Source organism: Oncorhynchus mykiss, chromosome 24 (genome assembly GCF_057628025.1).
Source record: "Oncorhynchus mykiss isolate SJ-2025 chromosome 24, ASM5762802v1, whole genome shotgun sequence".
In the NCBI taxonomy this organism is placed as follows: domain Eukaryota; kingdom Metazoa; phylum Chordata; class Actinopteri; order Salmoniformes; family Salmonidae; genus Oncorhynchus; species Oncorhynchus mykiss.
In genome coordinates, this window is record NC_143045.1 from 5240230 (window position 1) to 5262500 (window position 22271).

The 22271-nt window shown below is 39.6% G+C and overlaps 1 protein-coding gene across 5 annotated transcripts in view; it reads right to left on the bottom strand.

Annotated features, from left to right (window-relative positions):
* The window catches only part of LOC110503487 (cell adhesion molecule DSCAML1), a 244999-nt gene that overhangs the window by 4639 nt on the left and 218089 nt on the right, over positions 1 to 22271 (bottom strand). For 2 of the 5 annotated variants that reach the window (XM_036961295.2, XM_090218145.1), the window contains 7 exons: positions 15861 to 16049; positions 15306 to 15593; positions 3599 to 3757; positions 1915 to 1945; positions 1548 to 1669; positions 1249 to 1401; positions 876 to 1070 (listed from right to left, as the gene is read on the bottom strand). In XM_036961295.2, the coding sequence (XP_036817190.2) occupies positions 876 to 1070; positions 1249 to 1401; positions 1548 to 1669; positions 1915 to 1945; positions 3599 to 3757; positions 15306 to 15593; positions 15861 to 16049 (1137 nt within the window). The remainder of the gene's footprint in view (positions 1 to 875; positions 1071 to 1248; positions 1402 to 1547; positions 1670 to 1914; positions 1946 to 3598; positions 3758 to 15305; positions 15594 to 15860; positions 16050 to 22271) is intronic. The other 3 variants (XM_036961298.2, XM_036961296.2, XM_036961297.2) reach the window with 3 other exon arrangements.

Here is a 22271-nt window from a genome sequence, read left to right on the forward strand (position 1 = left end):
ATTCTGGAAGAAAACCTGATGGAGTCTGCAAAAGACCTGAGACTGGGACGGAGATGTGCCTTCCAACAAGACAATGATCCAAAACATAAAGAAAAATCTACAATGGAATGGTTCAAAAATAAACATATCCAGGTGTTAGAATGGCCAAGTCAAAGTCCAGACCTGAATCCAATCGAGAATCTGTGGAAAGAACTGAAAACTGCTGTTCACAAATGCTCTCCATCCAACCTCACTGAGCTCGAGCTGTTTTGCAAGGAGGAATGGGAAAAAATGTCAGTCTCTCGATGTGCAAAACTGATAGAGACATACCCCAAGCGACTTACAGCTGTATTCGCAGCAAAAGGTGGCGCTACAAAGTATTAACTTAAGGGAGCTGAATAATTTTGCACGCCCAATTTTTCAGTTTTTGATTTGTTAAAAAAGTTTGAAATATCCAATAAATGTCATTCCACTTCATGATTGTGTCCCACTTTTTCTTCACAGAAAAATACAGTTTTATATCTTTATGTTTGAAGCCTGAAATGTGGCAAAAGGTCGCAAAGTTCAAGGGGGCCGAATACTTTCGCAAGGCACTGTACATCAATCACATGGTTTCCGTGTGTTTTGATGTCGTTCCATTCGCTCCATTCCAGCCACTATTATGAGCCGTCCTCCCCTCAGCAGCCTCCACTGATGTATGTGTGCAAGTGTGTATTTACGGCATATGTGTGCGTACGCGTATCATAAACTGTGTGTGTTTGTGTATCACAAGTGTGCATATCACGAGAGTGTGTGTTACACGAGAGCGTGTGTGTCAAGAGTGGGTGTGTCGTCTGGTATGTAGCCTCGTCATGAGTGTGTGCTGTGTGTGTGTGTGCATGATGTGCCAGGCTCACCAGTGTCCTGTGAGAGGCTGGCGCTGTAGCTGTCGCTCTCGGTGACGGTGATGCCATGCTGGGAGCCCACGGTGCGCCAGTCGGAGGTGAGGGTACGGGCGGGCGTGGACGACTGGCACTTGGTCAGGGTCCACTGGCTGGAGTAGCGGTTCCTCGTACTGTGGGTCGACTTCACGCTCTTCCTCGACACCGGGTCTTCCCGGGAAAGAGGCGGGAGGAAGGCGGAGAGGTGAAGGGAGGGAGGAGAACACAAGAGTCAGTAAGTTAAAGGCAATGATGGAGGGAATGGACAGGACATATAATATCAGTCCACTATGTATTTATCAACAGACCAAGAACAACAGACTAAGCACAGTTAGGGCTCGCCACTCACTTGTCCCTGGTCTGATGTCGGACATGTCAATCAGAGGGCCGGTGTTCTGGATGAGGGCGGGGTGATGCACAGACACGCCCGTACAGAAGCTCTGGGGATTCACGTTCTGGCTGAACTCTGTGTCCGTCACTGGGATGGTGGCTTTGTCTTCACCTGACAGAGGGATTGACAGAGGCAAGAGTTATTCAAGACGGAGGATTCATGCTCATTCATGGACACTAATGTTCATGACATCCGTATCAGGTAGGCACTCAGCAACACAAGAACACACGCACGCACAAACACACTACTACACCGACCGATCTGCTTGATGCCTTCCTTGTCCTCGATGAGCAGCTGGACTCTGGGGATGTCGATGTGGAGTCGGGGGCCCTGGGGGGGCCCCTTCACAGGGGTGTCAAAGCTCCGGTTATTCTTACTGCTTCCAGGGACACAAGGCACACACACACACACACACACACACACACACACACACACACACACACACACACACACACATATAGAACGTAAATCCCCTTACTTCAGAAATAGGAGTTCTCTATCTGCCTTTTAAGACATTCATTGTATCTAGAGGTAAGGTCACCGTAAATGTCCAGTGTGTTGTATGAATGTTTCATTTGGGTTATGAAATGTAAACAGAGGAACAGCAGAGATGAAATATATTACCTGATCAGCATCTCAGCCAGGCTTTTGGCATCTAGAGGGAACATTAAAGAAGAGCAGGGCTTCAGTTATTATGCTCTCTCTCTCAACACGTTTTCCTTCACTCACCCCTCAACCCGGTCTTCTGCCCTCTCCTCCCTCTCTCTCTCTCACCCCCCAGTCTCTTCTCCACACCTTTCCTCTCTCTCTCTCACTCACCACTCAACCCAGTCTTCTGCCCTCTCCTCCCTCTCTCTCTCTCACCCCCCAGTCTCTTCTCCACACCTTTCCTCTCTCTCTCTCACTCACCACTCAACCCGGTCTTCTGCCCTCTCCTCCCTCTCTCTCTCTCACCCCCCAGTCTCTTCTCCACACCTTTCCTCTCTCTCTCTCACTCACCACTCAACCGAGTCTTCTGCCCTCTCCTTCCTCTCTCTCTCTCTCTTCTCCACACCTCTCCTCTCTCTCACACCCCTCAGTCTCTTCTCCACACCTTTCCTCTCTCTCTCACTCACCACTCAACCCAGTCTTCTGCCCTCTCCTTCCTCTCTCTCTCTCTTCTCCACACCTCTCCTCCCTCTCTCTCTCTCACCCCTCAGTCTCTTCTCCACACCTCTCCTCCCTATCTCTCTCTCACCCCTCAGTCTCTTCTCCACACCTCTCCTCCCTATCTCTCTCTCACCCCTCAGTCTCTTCTCCACACCTCTCCCCCTCTCTCTCTCTCACCCCTCAGTCTCTTCTCCACACCTCTCCTCTCTCTCACACCCCTCAGTCTCTTCTCACACCTCTCCTCTCTCTCACCACTCAGTCTCTTCTCCACACCTCTCCTCCCTCTCTCTCACACCCCTCAGTCTCTTCTCCACACCTCTCCTCCCTCTCTCTCTCTCACCCCTCAGTCTCTTCTCCACACGTCTCCTGTCTCTCACCCCTCAGTCTCTTCTCCACACCTCTCCTCTCTCTCACCCCTCAGTCTCTTCTCCACACCTCTCCTCTCTCTCTCACCACTCAGTCTCCTCTCCACACCTCTCCTCTCTCTCTCACCACTCAGTCTCTTCTCCACACCTCTCCTCCCTCTCTCTCTCACCCCTCAGTCCCTTCTCCACACCTCTCCTCCCTCTCTCACCCCTCGGTCTCTTCTCCACACCTCTCCTCTCTCTCTCACCCCTCAGTCTCTTCTCCACACCTCTCCTCTCTCTCTCACCCCTCGGTCTCTTCTCCACACCTCTCCTCCCTCTCACCTCTCACCCCTCAGTCTCTTCTCCACACCTCTCCTCTCTCTCACCCCTCAGTCTCTTCTCCACACCTCTCCTCCCTCTCTCTCACCCCTCAGTCTCTTCTCTCCTTTCTCTCTCGCCCAAGATCCATCTCTCTTCTCGCCCCTTTCCTGTCTTTCTTCCCTCTCCCATTGCTCTTTCCCTCTCTTTTGCTCCCTCCCGTAAGCAACCCTCTATCTCTTCTCCACACCTGTCCCCCTTTCCCTCCCTCTCTCACCTCTCAGTCTCTTCAGTCTCTTCTCCGCACCTTTCCCCCCTCTCTCTCACCCCTCAGTCTCTTCTCTCCTTTCTCTCTCGCCCAAGATCCATCTCTCTTCTCGCCCCTTTCCTGTCTTTCTTCCCTCTCCCATTGCTCTTTCCTCTCTTTTGCTCCCTCCCTTATGCAACCCTCTATCTCTTCTCCACACCTGTCCCCCTTTCCCTCCCTCCCTCACCTCTCAGTCTCTTCAGTCTCTTCTCTTTGCGTTTCTTGCGGATGATGAAGAGCAGGGCGACGACCAGAGTGACCAGGATGACGGGGCAGCCAATGGAGAAGAGCTTCTTAACGTCGTCGCCTTCGGGCCGCGCTGACTTGATGGGAGGGATGGTACCTGCTTAGAAAATATATCAGGTTATATGACATTATATCAGGTTTTTATATAAATAGGTACAAGTGTGGAAGAAGATGTATGGGGAGAGGATGAGGAGAAGAGAGACAAACTAAATTGGTTCTAACAAATCCTTTTAAAAGGAAGTCAATTGCTATCCTATTACATGAGCTATCGCGTGTTGTCACACGTCGAGACAGGATAATTGGTTCTAATTCTATTTCTAAGTCACATATGGAGTATTATAAACTGAGTGGTTCGAGCCCTGAATGCTGATTGGCTGACAGCCGTGGTATAGTTAAGCAATAAGCCACGAGGAGGTGTGGTATATGGCCAATATACCACGGCTAAGGGCTGTTCTTAAGCACGACGCAACGCGGAGTGTCTTTGCACAGCCTTTAGCCGTGGTATATTGGCCATATACAGTGGGGCAAAAAAGTATTTAGTCAGCTACCAATTGTGCAAGTTCTCCCACTTAAAAAGATGAGAGGCCTGTAATTTTCATCAATAGGTACACTTCAGCTATGACAGACAAAATGAGAATTTATTTTCCAGAAAATCACATTGTAGGATTTTTAATGAATTTATTTGCAAATGATGGTGGAAAATAAGTATTTGGTCAATAACAAAAGTTTATCTCAAAATGTTGTTTTATACCCTTTGTTGGCAATGACAGAGGTCAAACGTTTTCTGTAAGTCTTCACAAGGTTTTCACACACTGTTGCTGGTATTTTGGCCCATTCCGCCATGCAGATCTCCTCTAGAGCAGTGATGTTTTGAGGCTGTTGCTGGGCAACACGGGCTTTCAACTCCCTCCAAAGATTTTCTATGGGGTTGAGATCTGGAGACTGGCTAGGCCACTCCAGGACCTTGAAATGCTTCTTACGAAGCCACTCCTTCGTTGCCCGGGCGGTGTGTTTGGCATCATTGTCATGCTGAAAGACCCAGCCACGTTTCATCTTCAATGCCCTTGCTGATGGAAGGAGGTTTTCACTCAAAATCGCACGATACATTGCCCCATTCATTCTTTCCTTTACACGGATCAGTCGTCCTGGTCCCTTTGCAGAAAAACAGCCACAAAGCATGATGTTTCCACCCCCATGCTCCACAGTAGGTATGGTGTTCTTTGGATGCAACTCAGCATTCTTTGTCCTCCAAACACGACGAGTTGAGTTTTTACCAAAAAGTTATATTTTGGTTTCATCTGACCATATGACATTCTCCCAATCTTCTTCTGGATCATCCAAATGCTCTCTAGCAAACTTCAGACGGGCCTGGACATGTACTGGCTTAAGCAGGGGGACACGTCTGGCACTGCAGGATTTGAGTCCCTGGCGGCGTAGTGTGTTACTGATGGTAGGCTTTGTTACTTTGGTCCCAGCTCTCTGCAGGTCATTCACTAGGTCCCCCCGTGTGGTTCTGAGATTTTTGCTCACCGTTCTTGTGATCATTTTGACCCCACGGGGTGAGATCTTGCGTGGAGCCCCAGATCGAGGGAGATTATCTGTGGTCTTGTATGTCTTCCATTTCCTAATAATTGCTCCCACAGTTGATTTCTTCAAACCAAGCTGCTTATCTATTGCAGATGCAGTCTTCCCAGCCTGGTGCAGGTCTACAATTTTGTTTCTGGTGTCCTTTGACAGCTCTTTGGTCTTGGCCATAGTGGAGTTTGGAGTGTGACTGTTTGAGGTTGTGGACAGGTGTCTTTTATACTGATAACAAGTTCAAACAGATGCCATTAATACAGGTAAGAAGTGGAGGACAGAGGAGCCTCTTAAAGAAGACGTTACAGGTCTGTGAGAGCCAGAATTCTTGCTTGTTTGTAGGTGACCAAATACTTATTTTCCACCATAATTTGCAAATAAATTCATAAAAAAATCCTACAATGTGATTTTCTGGATTTTTTCTCATTTTGTCTGCCATAGTTGAAGTGTACCTATGATGAAAATTACAGGCCTCTCTCATCTTTTTAAGTGGGAGAGCTTGCACAATTGGCTGACTAAATAATTTTTTAGCCCCACAGTACCACAAACCCCCAAAGCGCCTTAATGCTGTTATAAACTTACCAACGTACCAACGTAATTAAAGCAGTAAAAATAAACATTTAGTCGGTCTGGATGAACCACAGCTGTCAGCCAATCAGCATTCAAGGCTCAAACCACACAGTTTATAAAAGACCATATAATTTTTATTTTTTTATTGCTCTAATTATGTTGGTAACCAGTTTATAATAGTCATATCCCAGTTTACCTATTTGCTTATGGTCTTGTGTACACCTAGCGAACAGTTATTTAAATTATATGATAATTGATTTTGAATTTTAGTTGGAGCGGCAAGCCAGACAAAATGAAACGGGCTTATTTATTTAATGAATATGAATTACGAGGGCAGAAATTATTAAATATTAAAGCATTAGATGTCTCACTAAAGGCTTCAGTCATACAAAAGTTATACTTAAATCCAAACGGGTTCTCTAGGAGATTAGTAAGAATGTCTCACCCCATGTTCAAGAATGGCCTTTTTCCCTTTATTCAGATTGCAACCTCTCACTTTTGGTTATTTGAAAAGGAAATAATCTCCCAAAATATTGATATATTAAAAACAAATTAAAAAGCCATAGAAAGTTAGTTGCAATTTCAATTTAATTTAATTCAATTTCGACCAGAAAAAAACTGAACACATAATACAACAAATATTGTGGTTAAACTCAAATATACGAATAGAAAAAAAACATTTATTTTTTATTTTTTAGAAAAGGTATAATGTTTGTAAATGATATCGTAAATAGGACTGGTGGAGTTATGTCACATATGCAGCTAACAAAAATATATGGAAATGTCTGCTCTACCTAAAATTACAACCAACTAATCGCAGCATTTCCGCAAAAAAATGGAAGAGGTAAGTGGAATAGGGAGAAAGTAGAGAACTTGTCTGTCGGCCCTGCATCAAAGACCATAATTGGTTAAAAAAAATACATAAATAAAAATGTATACCAGTTTCATTTAAGGACCTAAAAATTCACAACTCTCCCATATAGATAGTTGGGAAGAGATTTGCAACGTACCGATTCATGGTTTATGAACTGACACGCAAAACGACGCCGGATTCAGAACTTCAAATTTTTCAATTGAAATTATTAGCAGATATTGTTTTGCGAAGAGACAGAATCGTTAGATCGTTTGTTTTGTTTTTGGTCACAGGTCCAGGAATGGCTAGACATTTGCCACATTTACATAAGAGCTAACTCTGCAGATAGCACTACTGGATGATCTGAAAATTCATAGTCAATCAATCAATAATATAATAATATTTATAATAATAATAATTTAACATCTGTACAAATGATGAGAATAGAACGGTTCGGAACCTTTGTGAAACATCACAGCACAGTTGAAAAAATATATATGGCAAATAGAAATTCAATATGGATGGTGTTAAGAGATAGGTGGGAGGGGTTGAATGGAGGTGAAGGTTGGGAAAAATAACTAATAACAACAAGATAACTAAAGTAAAACATACTGTTTCCATAAAACTAAAAATGTTGAGGTTTGAGGAAGGACAGGAGTAAAAATATAACTATTTTAAAATAGACTGTATAAGCTGGAAGTAGAAGCCTAAGCGTTATTCTAAATGTGTTTAACACTTTGTTGGTTACTACATGATTCCATATGTGTTATTTCGTTGTTTTGATGGCTTCACTATTATTCTACAATGTAGATGTCACGACTCCCGGTCCCTCTCCTTGTTCGGGCGGCGTTCGGCGGTCGGCGTCACCGGCCTTCCTAGCCATCGCCTGATCCACTTTTAATTTTCCATTTGTTTTTGTCTTTGTCTTACACACCTGGTTTCAATCCCCCAATTACCTGTTCATGATTTAACCCTCTGATCCCCCATGTTTGTTTGTGTGATTGTTTTTATGGAATACTGTGTTGTATTGTATTGGTTCTTATGTTGTATTGTATTGGTTCTTATGTTGTATTGTATTGGTTCTTATGTTGTATTGTATTGGTTCTTATGTTGTATTGTATTGGTTCTTATGTTGTATTGTATTGGTTCTTATGTTGTATTGTATAGGTTCTTATGTTGTATTGTATTGGTTCTTATGTTGTATTGTATTGGTTCTTATGTTGTATTGTATTGGTTCTTATGTTGTATTGTATTGGTTCTTATGTTGTATTGTATTGGTTCTTATGTTGTATTGTACTGGTTCTTATGTTGTATTGTACTGGTTCTTATGTTGTATTGTATTGGTTCTTATGTTGTATTGTACTGGTTCTTATATTGTATTGTATTGGTTCTTATGTTGTATTGTACTGGTTCTTATATTGTATTGTATTGGTTCTTATGTTGTATTGTACTGGTTCTTATGTTGTATTGTATTGGTTCTTATGTTGTATTGTATTGGTTCTTATGTTGTATTGTATTGGTTCTTATGTTGTATTGTATTGGTTCTTATGTTGTATTGTATTGGTTCTTATGTTGTATTGTATTGGTTCTTATGTTGTATTGTATTGGTTCTTATGTTGTATTGTATTGGTTCTTATGTTGTATTGTATTGGTTCTTATGTTGTATTGTATTGGTTCTTATGTTGTATTGTATTGGTTCTTATATTGTATTGTATTGGTTCTTATGTTGTATTGTATTGGTTCTTATATTGTATTGGTTCTTATGTTGTATTGTATTGGTTCTTATATTGTATTGTATTGGTTCTTATGTTGTATTGTATTGGTTCTTATATTGTATTGGTTCTTATGTTGTGTTGTATTGGTTCTTATGTTGTATTGTATTGGTTCTTATGTTGTATTGTATTGGTTCTTATGTTATATTGGTTCTTATATTGTATTGTATTGGTTCTTATGTTGTATTGTATTGGTTCTTATATTGTATTGGTTCTTATGTTGTGTTGTATTGGTTCTTATGTTGTATTGTATTGGTTCTTATGTTGTATTGTATTGGTTCTTATGTTGTATTGTATTGGTTCTTATGTTGTATTGTATTGGTTCTTATGTTGTATTGTATTGGTTCTTATGTTGTATTGTATTGGTTCTTATGTTGTATTGGTTCTTATGTTGTATTGGTTCTTATGTTGTATTGTATTGGTTCTTATGTTGTATTGTATTGGTTCTTATGTTGTATTGTATTGGTTCTTATGTTGTATTGTATTGGTTCTTATGTTGTATTGTATTGGTTCTTATGTTGTATTGTATTGGTTCTTATGTTGTATTGTATTGGTTCTTATGTTGTATTGTATTGGTTCTTATGTTGTATTGTATTGGTTCTTATGTTGTATTGAATTGGTTCTTATGTTGTATTGTATTGGTTCTTATGTTGTATTGTATTGGTTCTTATGTTGTATTGTATTGGTTCTTATGTTGTATTGTATAGGTTCGTATGTTGTATTGTATTGGTTCTTATGTTGTATTGTATTGGTTCTTATGTTGTATTGTATTGGTTCTTATGTTGTATTGTATTGGTTCTTATGTTGTATTGTATTGGTTCTTATATTGTATTGGTTCTTATGTTGTATTGTATTGGTTCTTATATTGTATTGTATTGGTTCTTATGTTGTATTGTATTGGTTCTTATGTTGTATTGTATTGGTTCTTATGTTGTATTGGTTCTTATGTTGTATTGTATTGGTTCTTATGTTGTATTGTATTGGTTCTTATATTGTATTGTATTGGTTCTTATGTTGTATTGTATTGGTTCTTATGTTGTATTGTATTGGTTCTTATGTTGTATTGTATTGGTTCTTATATTGTATTGTATTGGTTCTTATGTTGTATTGTATTGGTTCTTATATTGTATTGGTTCTTATGTTGTGTTGTATTGGTTCTTATGTTGTATTGTATTGGTTCTTATGTTGTATTGTATTGGTTCTTATGTTGTATTGTATTGGTTCTTATGTTGTATTGTATTGGTTCTTATGTTGTATTGTATTGGTTCTTATGTTGTATTGTATTGGTTCTTATGTTGTATTGTATTGGTTCTTATGTTGTATTGTATTGGTTCTTATGTTGTATTGTATTGGTTCTTATGTTGTATTGTATTGGTTCTTATGTTGTATTGTATTGGTTCTTATGTTGTATTGTATTGGTTCTTATGTTGTATTGTATAGGTTCTTATGTTGTATTGTATTGGTTCTTATGTTGTATTGTATTGGTTCTTATGTTGTATTGTATTGGTTCTTATGTTGTATTGTATTGGTTCTTATGTTGTATTGTATTGGTTCTTATATTGTATTGGTTCTTATATTGTATTGGTTCTTATGTTGTATTGTATAGGTTCTTATGTTGTATTGTATTGGTTCTTATATTGTATTGTATTGGTTCTTATGTTGTATTGTATTGGTTCTTATGTTGTATTGTATTGGTTCTTATGTTGTATTGGTTCTTATGTTGTATTGTATTGGTTCTTATGTTGTATTGTATTGGTTCTTATATTGTATTGTATTGGTTCTTATGTTGTATTGTATTGGTTCTTATGTTGTATTGTATTGGTTCTTATGTTGTATTGTATTGGTTCTTATATTGTATTGTATTGGTTCTTATGTTGTATTGTATTGGTTCTTATATTGTATTGGTTCTTATGTTGTGTTGTATTGGTTCTTATGTTGTATTGTATTGGTTCTTATGTTGTATTGTATTGGTTCTTATGTTGTATTGTATTGGTTCTTATGTTGTATTGTATTGGTTCTTATATTGTATTGTATTGGTTCTTATGTTGTATTGTATTGGTTCTTATGTTGTATTGGTTCTTATGTTGTATTGTATTGGTTCTTATGTTGTATTGTATTGGTTCTTATGTTGTATTGTATTGGTTCTTATATTGTATTGTATTGGTTCTTATGTTGTATTGTATTGGTTCTTATATTGTATTGGTTCTTATATTGTATTGTATTGGTTCTTATGTTGTATTGGTTCTTATGTTGTATTGTATTGGTTCTTATGTTGTATTGGTTCTTATGTTGTATTGTATTGGTTCTTATATTGTATTGTATTGGTTCTTATGTTGTATTGGTTCTTATGTTGTATTGTATTGGTTCTTATGTTGTATTGGTTCTTATGTTGTATTGTATTGGTTCTTATGTTGTATTGGTTCTTATGTTGTATTGTATTGGTTCTTATATTGTATTGTATTGGTTCTTATGTTGTATTGTATTGGTTCTTATGTTGTATTGTATTGGTTCTTATGTTGTATTGGTTCTTATGTTGTATTGTATTGGTTCTTATGTTGTATTGTATTGGTTCTTATGTTGTATTGTATTGGTTCTTATATTGTATTGTATTGGTTCTTATGTTGTATTGTATTGGTTCTTATGTTGTATTGTATTGGTTCTTATATTGTATTGTATTGGTTCTTATGTTGTATTGTATTGGTTCTTATGTTGTATTGTATTGGTTCTTATGTTGTATTGTATTGGTTCTTATGTTGTATTGTATTGGTTCTTATATTGTATTGTATTGGTTCTTATGTTGTATTGTATTGGTTCTTATGTTGTATTGGTTGTTATGTTGTATTGTATTGGTTCTTATGTTGTATTGTATTGGTTCTTATGTTGTATTGTATTGGTTCTTATGTTGTATTGTATTGGTTCTTATATTGTATTGGTTCTTATATTGTATTGTATTGGTTCTTATGTTGTATTGGTTCTTATGTTGTATTGTATTGGTTCTTATGTTGTATTGGTTCTTATGTTGTATTGTATTGGTTCTTATATTGTATTGTATTGGTTCTTATGTTGTATTGGTTCTTTTGTTGTATTGTATTGGTTCTTATGTTGTATTGGTTCTTATGTTGTATTGTATTGGTTCTTATGTTGTATTGGTTCTTATGTTGTATTGTATTGGTTCTTATATTGTATTGTATTGGTTCTTATGTTGTATTGTATTGGTTCTTATGTTGTATTGTATTGGTTCTTATGTTGTATTGGTTCTTATGTTGTATTGTATTGGTTCTTATGTTGTATTGTATTGGTTCTTATGTTGTATTGTATTGGTTCTTATATTGTATTGTATTGGTTCTTATGTTGTATTGTATTGGTTCTTATGTTGTATTGTATTGGTTCTTATATTGTATTGTATTGGTTCTTATGTTGTATTGTATTGGTTCTTATGTTGTATTGTATTGGTTCTTATGTTGTATTGTATTGGTTCTTATATTGTATTGGTTCTTATGTTGTATTGTATTGGTTCTTATATTGTATTGGTTCTTATGTTGTATTGTATTGGTTCTTATATTGTATTGTATTGGTTCTTATGTTGTATTGGTTGTTATGTTGTATTGTATTGGTTCTTATGTTGTATTGTATTGGTTCTTATGTTGTATTGTATTGGTTCTTATGTTGTATTGTATTGGTTCTTATATTGTATTGGTTCTTATATTGTATTGTATTGGTTCTTATGTTGTATTGGTTCTTATGTTGTATTGTATTGGTTCTTATGTTGTATTGGTTCTTATGTTGTATTGTATTGGTTCTTATATTGTATTGTATTGGTTCTTATGTTGTATTGGTTCTTTTGTTGTATTGTATTGGTTCTTATGTTGTATTGGTTCTTATGTTGTATTGTATTGGTTCTTATGTTGTATTGGTTCTTATGTTGTATTGTATTGGTTCTTATATTGTATTGTATTGGTTCTTATGTTGTATTGTATTGGTTCTTATGTTGTATTGTATTGGTTCTTATGTTGTATTGGTTCTTATGTTGTATTGTATTGGTTCTTATGTTGTATTGTATTGGTTCTTATGTTGTATTGTATTGGTTCTTATATTGTATTGTATTGGTTCTTATGTTGTATTGTATTGGTTCTTATGTTGTATTGTATTGGTTCTTATATTGTATTGTATTGGTTCTTATGTTGTATTGTATTGGTTCTTATGTTGTATTGTATTGGTTCTTATGTTGTATTGTATTGGTTCTTATATTGTATTGGTTCTTATGTTGTATTGTATTGGTTCTTATATTGTATTGGTTCTTATGTTGTATTGTATTGGTTCTTATATTGTATTGTATTGGTTCTTATGTTGTATTGTATTGGTTCTTATGTTGTATTGTATTGGTTCTTATGTTGTATTGTATTGGTTCTTATGTTGTATTGGTTCTTATGTTGTATTGTATTGGTTCTTATATTGTATTGTATTGGTTCTTATGTTGTATTGGTTCTTATGTTGTATTGTATTGGTTCTTATGTTGTATTGGTTCTTATGTTGTATTGTATTGGTTCTTATGTTGTATTGGTTCTTATGTTGTATTGTATTGGTTCTTATATTGTATTGTATTGGTTCTTATGTTGTATTGTATTGGTTCTTATGTTGTATTGTATTGGTTCTTATGTTGTATTGTATTGGTTCTTATATTGTATTGTATTGGTTCTTATGTTGTATTGTATTGGTTCTTATGTTGTATTGTATTGGTTCTTATATTGTATTGTATTGGTTCTTATGTTGTATTGTATTGGTTCTTATGTTGTATTGTATTGGTTCTTATGTTGTATTGTATTGGTTCTTATGTTGTATTGTATTGGTTCTTATATTGTATTGTATTGGTTCTTATGTTGTATTGTATTGGTTCTTATGTTGTATTGGTTGTTATGTTGTATTGTATTGGTTCTTATGTTGTATTGTATTGGTTCTTATGTTGTATTGTATTGGTTCTTATGTTGTATTGTATTGGTTCTTATATTGTATTGGTTCTTATATTGTATTGTATTGGTTCTTATGTTGTATTGGTTCTTATGTTGTATTGTATTGGTTCTTATGTTGTATTGGTTCTTATGTTGTATTGTATTGGTTCTTATATTGTATTGTATTGGTTCTTATGTTGTATTGGTTCTTATGTTGTATTGTATTGGTTCTTATGTTGTATTGGTTCTTATGTTGTATTGTATTGGTTCTTATGTTGTATTGGTTCTTATGTTGTATTGGTTCTTATGTTGTATTGTATTGGTTCTTATGTTGTATTGTATTGGTTCTTATGTTGTATTGTATTGGTTCTTATATTGTATTGTATTGGTTCTTATGTTGTATTGTATTGGTTCTTATGTTGTATTGTATTGGTTCTTATATTGTATTGTATTGGTTCTTATGTTGTATTGTATTGGTTCTTATGTTGTATTGTATTGGTTCTTATGTTGTATTGTATTGGTTCTTATATTGTATTGGTTCTTATGTTGTATTGTATTGGTTCTAATATTTATTGGTTCTTATGTTGTATTGTATTGGTTCTTATATTGTATTGTATTGGTTCTTATGTTGTATTGTATTGGTTCTTATGTTGTATTGTATTGGTTCTTATGTTGTATTGTATTGGTTCTTATGTTGTATTGGTTCTTATGTTGTATTGTATTGGTTCTTATATTGTATTGTATTGGTTCTTATGTTGTATTGTATTGGTTCTTATGTTGTATTGTATTGGTTCTTATGTTGTATTGTATTGGTTCTTATGTTGTATTGGTTCTTATGTTGCATTGTATTGGTTCTTATGTTGTATTGTATTGGTTCTTATGTTGTATTGTATTGGTTCTTATGTTGTATTGTATTGGTTCTTATGTTGTATTGTATTGGTTCTTATATTGTATTGTATTGGTTCTTATGTTGTATTGGTTCTTATGTTGTATTGTATTGGTTCTTATGTTGTATTGTACTGGTTCTTATGTTGTATTGTATTGGTTCTTATATTGTATTGGTTCTTATGTTGTATTGTATTGGTTCTTATATTGTATTGGTTCTTATGTTGTATTGTATTGGTTCTTATGTTGTATTGTACTGGTTCTTATATTGTATTGTATTGGTTTTTATGTTGTATTGTATTGGTTCTTATATTGTATTGGTTCTCATGTTGTATTGTACTGGTTCTTATATTGTATTGTATTGGTTCTTATGTTGTATTGTATTGGTTCTTATGTTGTATTGTATTGGTTCTTATGTTGTATTGTATTGGTTCTTATGTTGTATTGTATTGGTTCTTATGTTGTATTGTATTGGTTCTTATGTTGTATTGTATTGGTTCTTATGTTGTATTGTATTGGTTCTTATATTGTATTGGTTCTTATATTGTATTGTATTGGTTCTTATGTTGTATTGTATTGGTTCTTATGTTGTATTGTATTGGTTCTTATGTTGTATTGTATTGGTTCTTATGTTGTATTGTATTGGTTCTTATGTTGTATTGGTTCTTATGTTGTATTGGTTCTTATGTTGTATTGTATTGGTTCTTATGTTGTATTGTATTGGTTCTTATGTTGTATTGTATTGGTTCTTATGTTGTATTGGTTCTTATGTTGTATTGTATTGGTTCTTATGTTGTATTGTATTGGTTCTTATGTTGTATTGTATTGGTTCTTATGTTGTATTGTATTGGTTCTTATGTTGTATTGTATTGGTTCTTATGTTGTATTGTACTGGTTCTTATGTTGTGTGAAGAGGAGACAGGAAATATTGCGAGTCAGAAGATGGCGATTCGAACCTGTGCTGCCGCTGGTACGTGTGCTAGACTCAGCGGTACTAACCACTGGGCCACACAGGCCAGAGAAAACAAACCAGCCTCTACTCACTGCCGTCGTAGTCCAGCGTGGCGAACTGAGAGCTCTGGTTCCCGCAGCCGGCGCTGTTACACGCCTTCATCTTCAGCTCGTACCAGGTGGCCTCGCGGAGCTCAGCCAAGAACACGTCGGCGGTGGCGTTGGTGCGCACGTTCTGCCACGCCCAGTTCCCCTTAGGTCTGAACTCCAGCAGTACGGCCGTGATGGGGCAGCCACCACTCGCCCAGCCCTGCAGGTTGAGCCGGGCGTGGGTAGAGTTGACGTGGGTGAACACCGGATGGTCCTTATTGAACTGGGGCTCTGGAAGAGGCCGGGGGCAGGAAGGTGTTAGTTCTCACTTAACACTCATTTTTCTAAATGTCTTGAAATATTATGATATGGTAAGTGTGACTGAATATGAATCCACCTGTCCCCACCACATTTACCCCTCTCACAGCTATAACCATGTTGCCTCATCCACTTCAGCTCCCTCCCTCTCTGCCCATCTTCGCCTCTCCTGTCCCCTAAACACCTCCCATTGTCCCTGTATCACCCGGTCCATCCTCCCCCTCTCGCACGACCCCTCACCTCGTCCGTGGGTCTTAGCCTCGATGATTTCACTGATGCGTCCGGCTCCCACGCTGTTCTTGGCGGCCAGTTTGACCTTGTACCAGGTGCCACAGCGCAGGTTGTCCAGCTTGAAGGACCTCTCACTGGAACTGATGAACACATCCCTCCACCCCTCTATGTTGTCCACCGAGTACTGCAGCACGAAACCTGGGGAACACACACACACACACACACACACACAACATGATAAGGGTACATTTTTCCTATTTTCAGACTTTCTGTTCAACCTTCTGTTGTACTGCAGTGCATGATACAAATCGAGAAAATGAGAAAAAAATACATTACATGTAAATAATGTAACATTTAAATGCACCAGGTACCCATATATTTTTGCTATATTCAGCTGGCTCATTCAGCTGGTTCATATTTCATTGTGTCAGTACCGCTGGAAAACACCAGAGGACAATGGTGCATCACACATCTCCTCCACTACCAAAGATCCAGATGGAGAAGGCTGAATTCATGACTGTTCTATGCCGCCATTACTTTCCCAGAAGCTCCCAGCTGGGTTCGGGACGGCGCTGACTGGGTATATATGCAAATGAGAACACATTATGGCATCTGCAGTCATAATCAGCTGCCTTGGATTTATAGTCTGTTTATAACTCTCTCTCTAGCTCTCATCTCGCTCTCCCTCTCTTATGCTCTCTCCCTCTCTCCCTCTCTTATGCTCTCTCCCTCTCTTATGCTCTCTCCCTCTCTCATGCTCTCTCCCTTTCTTATGCCCTCTCTTATGCTCTCTCCCTCTCTTATGCTCTCTCCCTCTCTCATGCTCTCTCCCTTTCTTATGCCCTCTCTTATGCTCTCTCCCTCTCTCATGCTCTCTCCCTTTCTTATGCCCTCTCTTATGCTCTCTCTCTCTTATGCTCTCTCCCTCTCTCATGCTCTCTCTCTTATGCTCTCTCCCTCTCTCATGCTCTCTCCCTCTCTTATGCTCTCTCTCTCTTATGCTCTCTCCCTCTCTTATGCTCTCTCCCTCTCTTATGCCCTCTCTCATGCTCTCTCCCTCTCTTATGCCTTCTCCCTGTCTCATGCTCTCTCCCTCTCTCATGCTCTCTCCCTTTCTTATGCCCTCTCTTATGCTCTCTCCCTCTCTTATGCTCTCTCCCTCTCTCATGCTCTCTCCCTTTCTTATGCCCTCTCTTATGCTCTCTCCCTCTCTTATGCTCTCTCCCTCTCTCATGCTCTCTCCCTTTCTTATGCCCTCTCTTATGCTCTCTCTCTCTTATGCTCTCTCCCTCTCTTATGCTCTCTCCCTTCTTATGCTCTCTCTCTCTTATGCTCTCTCCCTCTCTCATGCTCTCTCTCTCTTATGCTCTCTCCCTCTCTCATGCTCTCTCCCTCTCTCATGCTCTCTCTCTCTTATGCTCTCTCCCTCTCTTATGCTCTCTCCCTTTCTTATGCCCTCTCTCATGCTCTCTCCCTCTCTTATGCCTTCTCCCTGTCTCATGCGCTCTCCCTCTCTCATGCTCTCTCCCTTTCTTATGCCCTCTCTTATGCTCTCTCCCTCTCTTATGCTCTCTCCCTCTCTCATGCTCTCTCCCTTTCTTATGCCCTCTCTTATGCTCTCTCCCTCTCTTATGCTATCTCCCTCTCTCATGCTCTCTGCCTTTCTTATGCCCTCTCTTATGCCCTCTCCATCTCAAATGCCCTCTCCCTCTCTTATGCTCTATCCCTCTCTTATGCTCTCTCCCTCTCTTATGCTCTCTCCCTCTCTTATGCTCTCTCCCTCTCTTATGCTCTCTCCATCTTTTATGCTCTCTCCCTTTCCCTCTCTCTCCGACTCCCTCTCCCTCTCCAACACCCTCTCCCTCTCCGTCTCCCTCAGATAGACAGACGGACAGTTGGACAGCCAGAGGGACAGACAATAAACTTACAGAGATAGATTGTATTAGTCTAACACAGACAACGTGAATCAAAGACTGCATGTCGAAAAGGTGTGTTACAGTCGTGGCCAAAAGTTTTGAGAATGACATGAATATTAATTTCCACAAAGTTTGCTGCTTCAGTGTCTTTAGATATTTCTGTCAGATGTTACTATGGAATACTGAAGTATAATTACAAGCCTTTCATAAGTGTCAAAGGCTTTTATTGGCAATTACATGAAGTTGATGCAAAGAGTCAATATTTGCAGTGTTGATCCTTCTTTTTCAAGACCTCTGCAATCTGCCCTGGCATGCTGTCAATTAACTTCTGGGCCACATTCTGACTGATGGCAGCCCATTCTTGCATAATCAATGCTTGGGGTTTGTCAGAATTTGTGGGGTTTTGTTTGCCCACCCACCTCTTGACCACAAGTTCTCAATGGGATTAAGGTCTGGGGAGTTTCCTGGCCATGGACCCAAAATATTGATGTTTTGTTCCCCGGGCCACTTAGTTATCACTTTTGCCTTATGGCAAGGTGCTCCATCATGCTGGAAAAGGCATTGTTCATCACCAAACTGTTTGTGGATGGTTGGGAGAAGTTGCTCTCGGAGGATGTGTTGGTACCATTCTTTATGCATGGCTGTGTTCTTAGGCACAATTGTGAGAGAGCCCACTCCCTTGGCTGAGAAGCAACCCCACACATGAATGGTCTCAGGATGCTTTACTGTTGGCATGACACAGGACTGATGGTAGTGCTCACCTTGTCTTCTCCGGACAAGCTTTTTTACCAATGCCACAAACAATCGGAAAGGAGATTCATCAGAGAAAATGACTTTACCCCAGTCCTTAGCAGTCCAATCCCTGTACCTTTTGCAGAATATCAGTCTTTCCCTGATGTTTTTCCTGGAGAGAAGTGGCTTCTTTGCTGCCCTTCTTGACACCAGGCCATCCTCCACAAGTCTTCGCCTCACTGTGCATGCAGATGCACTCACACCTGCCTGCTGCCATTCCTGAGCAAGGTCTGTACTGGTGGTGCCCCGATCCCGCAGCTGAATCAACTTTAGGAGACGGTCCTGGTGCTTGCTGGACTTTCTGGGGTGCCATGAAGTCTTCTTCACAAAAATTGAACCGTTCTCCTTGAAGATCTTGATGATCCGATAAATGGTTGATTTAGGTGCAATCTTACTGGCAGCAATATCCTTGCCTGTGAAGCCCTTTTTGTGCAAAGCAATGATAACGGCACGTGTTTCCTTGCAGGTAACCATGTTTGACCGAGGAAGAACAATGATTTCAAGCACCAACCTCCTTTTGAAGCTTCCAGTCTGTTATTCGAACTCAATCAGCATGACAGAGTGGTCTTCAGCCTTGTCCTCGTCAACACTCACACCTGCGTTAAAGAGAGAATCACTGACATGATGTCAGCTGGTCCTTTTGTGGCAGGGCTAAAATACAGTGGAAATGTTTTTTGGGGGATTCAGTTAATATGCATGGCAAAGAGGGACTTTGCAATTAATTGCAATTCATCTGATCACTCTTCATAACATTCTGGAGTATATGCAAATTGCCATCATACAAACTGAGGCAGCAGACTTTGTGAAAATTGACATATGTGTCACTCAAAACTTTTGGCCATGACTGTATACACACAATGGGCTCTATTTCTGGCTGGCGTTACGCCAGCGCAATCGTCAAACGCACACTTGTTTGCAGTTATGACCTGTCAAAACCGTCACTCTTATGTTTCTAAACCCTTGGGCTAGGAGTTGGTCATTTACCAGAGTACACTGAACTAATACGCACACTGCAAATTGAACACACGCTGAACACACACACACAGCACGGTAGTCAGATAATCAATGTGACAGCTCCTTAACTGGGAACCAAAACAGAGTGTACACCAGTCAATAAACATAGAGCACGGCATGCAAACCAACAAAGCTTGCTTGGGGTGGCGATAGCTGAGGTGCGCTTCTTCGAAATGCGTGCCAAAGTTCCAATTTCACTTTGTGCTGGTGGGGATATTTAAGACCAATGCATTCACCAAGTAATCAGACATCCCCCTTTAATCTACAGTGCATTCAGAAATTATTCATACCCGTTGACTTTTACACATTTTCTTACGTTACAGACTAATTCTAAAATTGATTCAATTGTTGTCTCCACACAATATCCCACGAACAGGTTTGTAGAATGTTTAATGTTTGTCCTGTTGGAAGGAAGGTGAACCTTCACCCCAGTCTGAGGTCCTGAGCGCTCTGGAGCAGGTTATCATCAAGGATCTCTCTGTGCTAGTCTCCCAGTCCCCGCTGCTGAAAAACGTCCCCACAGCATGATGCTGCCACCACCATGCTTCACTGTAGGGTTGATGCCAGGTTTCCTCCAAATGTGACGCTTGGCATTCAGGCCAAATAGTTCAATCTTGGTTTCATCAGACCAGAAAATCTTGTTTCTAATGGTCTGAGAGTCCTTTAGGTGCCTTTTGGTAAACTCCAAGCGGGCTGTCATATGCCTTTTACTGAGGAGTGGCTTCCGTCTGGCCACTCTACCATAAAGGCCTGAATAGTGGAGTGCTGCAGAGATGGTTGTCTTCTGGAAGGTTCTCTCATCTCCATGGAGGAAGTCTGGAGCTTTGTCACAGTGACCAACAGGTTCTTGGTCACCTCCCTGACCAAGGTCTTCTCCCTCAATTGCTCAGTTTGGACAGGCTGCCAGCTCTATGAAGAGTCTTGGTGGTTCCAAACTTCTTCCATTTAAAAATGATGGAGGCCACTGTGTTCTTTGTGGTACCCATCCCCAGATCTGTTCCTCAACACAATCCTGTCTCTGAGCTCTACGGACAATTCCTTCGAACTCAAGGCTTGGTTTTTGCTCTGACATGCACTGTCAACTGTGGGACCTTATATAGACCGGTGTGTGCCTTTCCAAATCAATTCCAATCAATTGAATTTAACACAGGTGGACTCCAATAAAAAATCTCAATAAGGAGCAATGAAAACAGGATGCCACTGAGCTCAATTCTGAGTCTCACAGTTGTTGCTGTCACTCGTTATTGTAGCCTACGGTATTACATAAACTGTAGTAGCAATCAACAATGGACTCGGATGATAATATTCTGTGCCCCCCAGGCGATTTGGAGTTGGATGACAACGCGAAGACCCTCCATAACTTACAGAACCTGAGACTAACGTATACACTACTAAGCCATGGAATGCCTTGATTGGCCAATGAGTGGCCAAGCCCTTGGCACGCCTAAAACTTGTTTATTCATCAAAGACCAACCATTCCGCGCCACCGCCAGCTATTGCGCTCATTATAACGGCTGTGGAAACAGCAACAAAAATATTTCGCATGCCCCTGGACCTAAAGCTCCACCGCCAGCAGATAGATTTACCGTCGCATCAGGTTTGTTAAAATAGAGCTCACTGAACAAATAGGCACACTGCAAATTGCACACACACTGAACACACACACTGAACACACGCGCAGTACCGGTAGTCAGATAATCAATCCGACAGCTCCTTTAACTGGCAACCAAAACAGAGTGGACACCAGTCAATCAACAGATAGCACGGTATGCAAACTAACAAAGAGACAGAACGGAGAGACAGACAGAGGGAAAGCAGAGAGACGGACAGAGGGCAAGCAGAGAGACGGACAGAGGGCAAGCAGAGAGACGGACAGAGGGCAAGCAGAGAGACGGACAGAGGGCAAGCAGAGAGACGGACAGAGGGCAAGCAGAGAGACGGACAGAGGGCAAGCAGAGAGACGGACAGAGGGCAAGCAGAGAGACGGACAGAGGGCAAGCAGAGAGACGGACAGAGGGCAAGCAGAGAGACGGACAGAGGGCAAGCAGAGAAACAGACAGAGGATAAGAGAAAAGCATTAACCCTCCCCATTGTGTTCGTTTCCTGTTAATTCATTCTGTGTTCCCGGTCCAAAATGACCGCCCCATTACAGCTGATTATAAATCCATAACAATACATATATTATCACCTAATGTTGTGTTAGATCTTTTTATCAACTTATGTTCTTGTGAACGTTACAAGTTTCGAACTTCTATTTGCTGTAGGCCTCGTTGACCTGGGCTCATACAACTCGTTTTTGAGTAAAGAAAAGCATAATGTATGGATTATTTTGACTGTAACATATACTCAGATGAAACATATTGTGCCATTCATCACTGACTACTTTGTGTCAAAGTTTAACAAGGACATTTGTTTTGAAACCATTTCAAATGTTTAAATAGTGGCAGGGGTTTATGTCATCAACCTGGGATATGGCGTATTTCTTTGGCCCTGGGGTCATGCTGATTACATTTTCAACCGACAGCTGACCTCTTCTCTCAGGTGGGGATGAAGACCAGGACAAATTCCCATTCTTTGACCGGATTGTAACAACAACCTCAGCAGGACCCTCTCCCTCATCACTGGATTGTAACAACAACCTCAGCAGGACCCTCTCCCTCATCACTGGAATGTAACAACAACCTCAGCAGGACCCTCT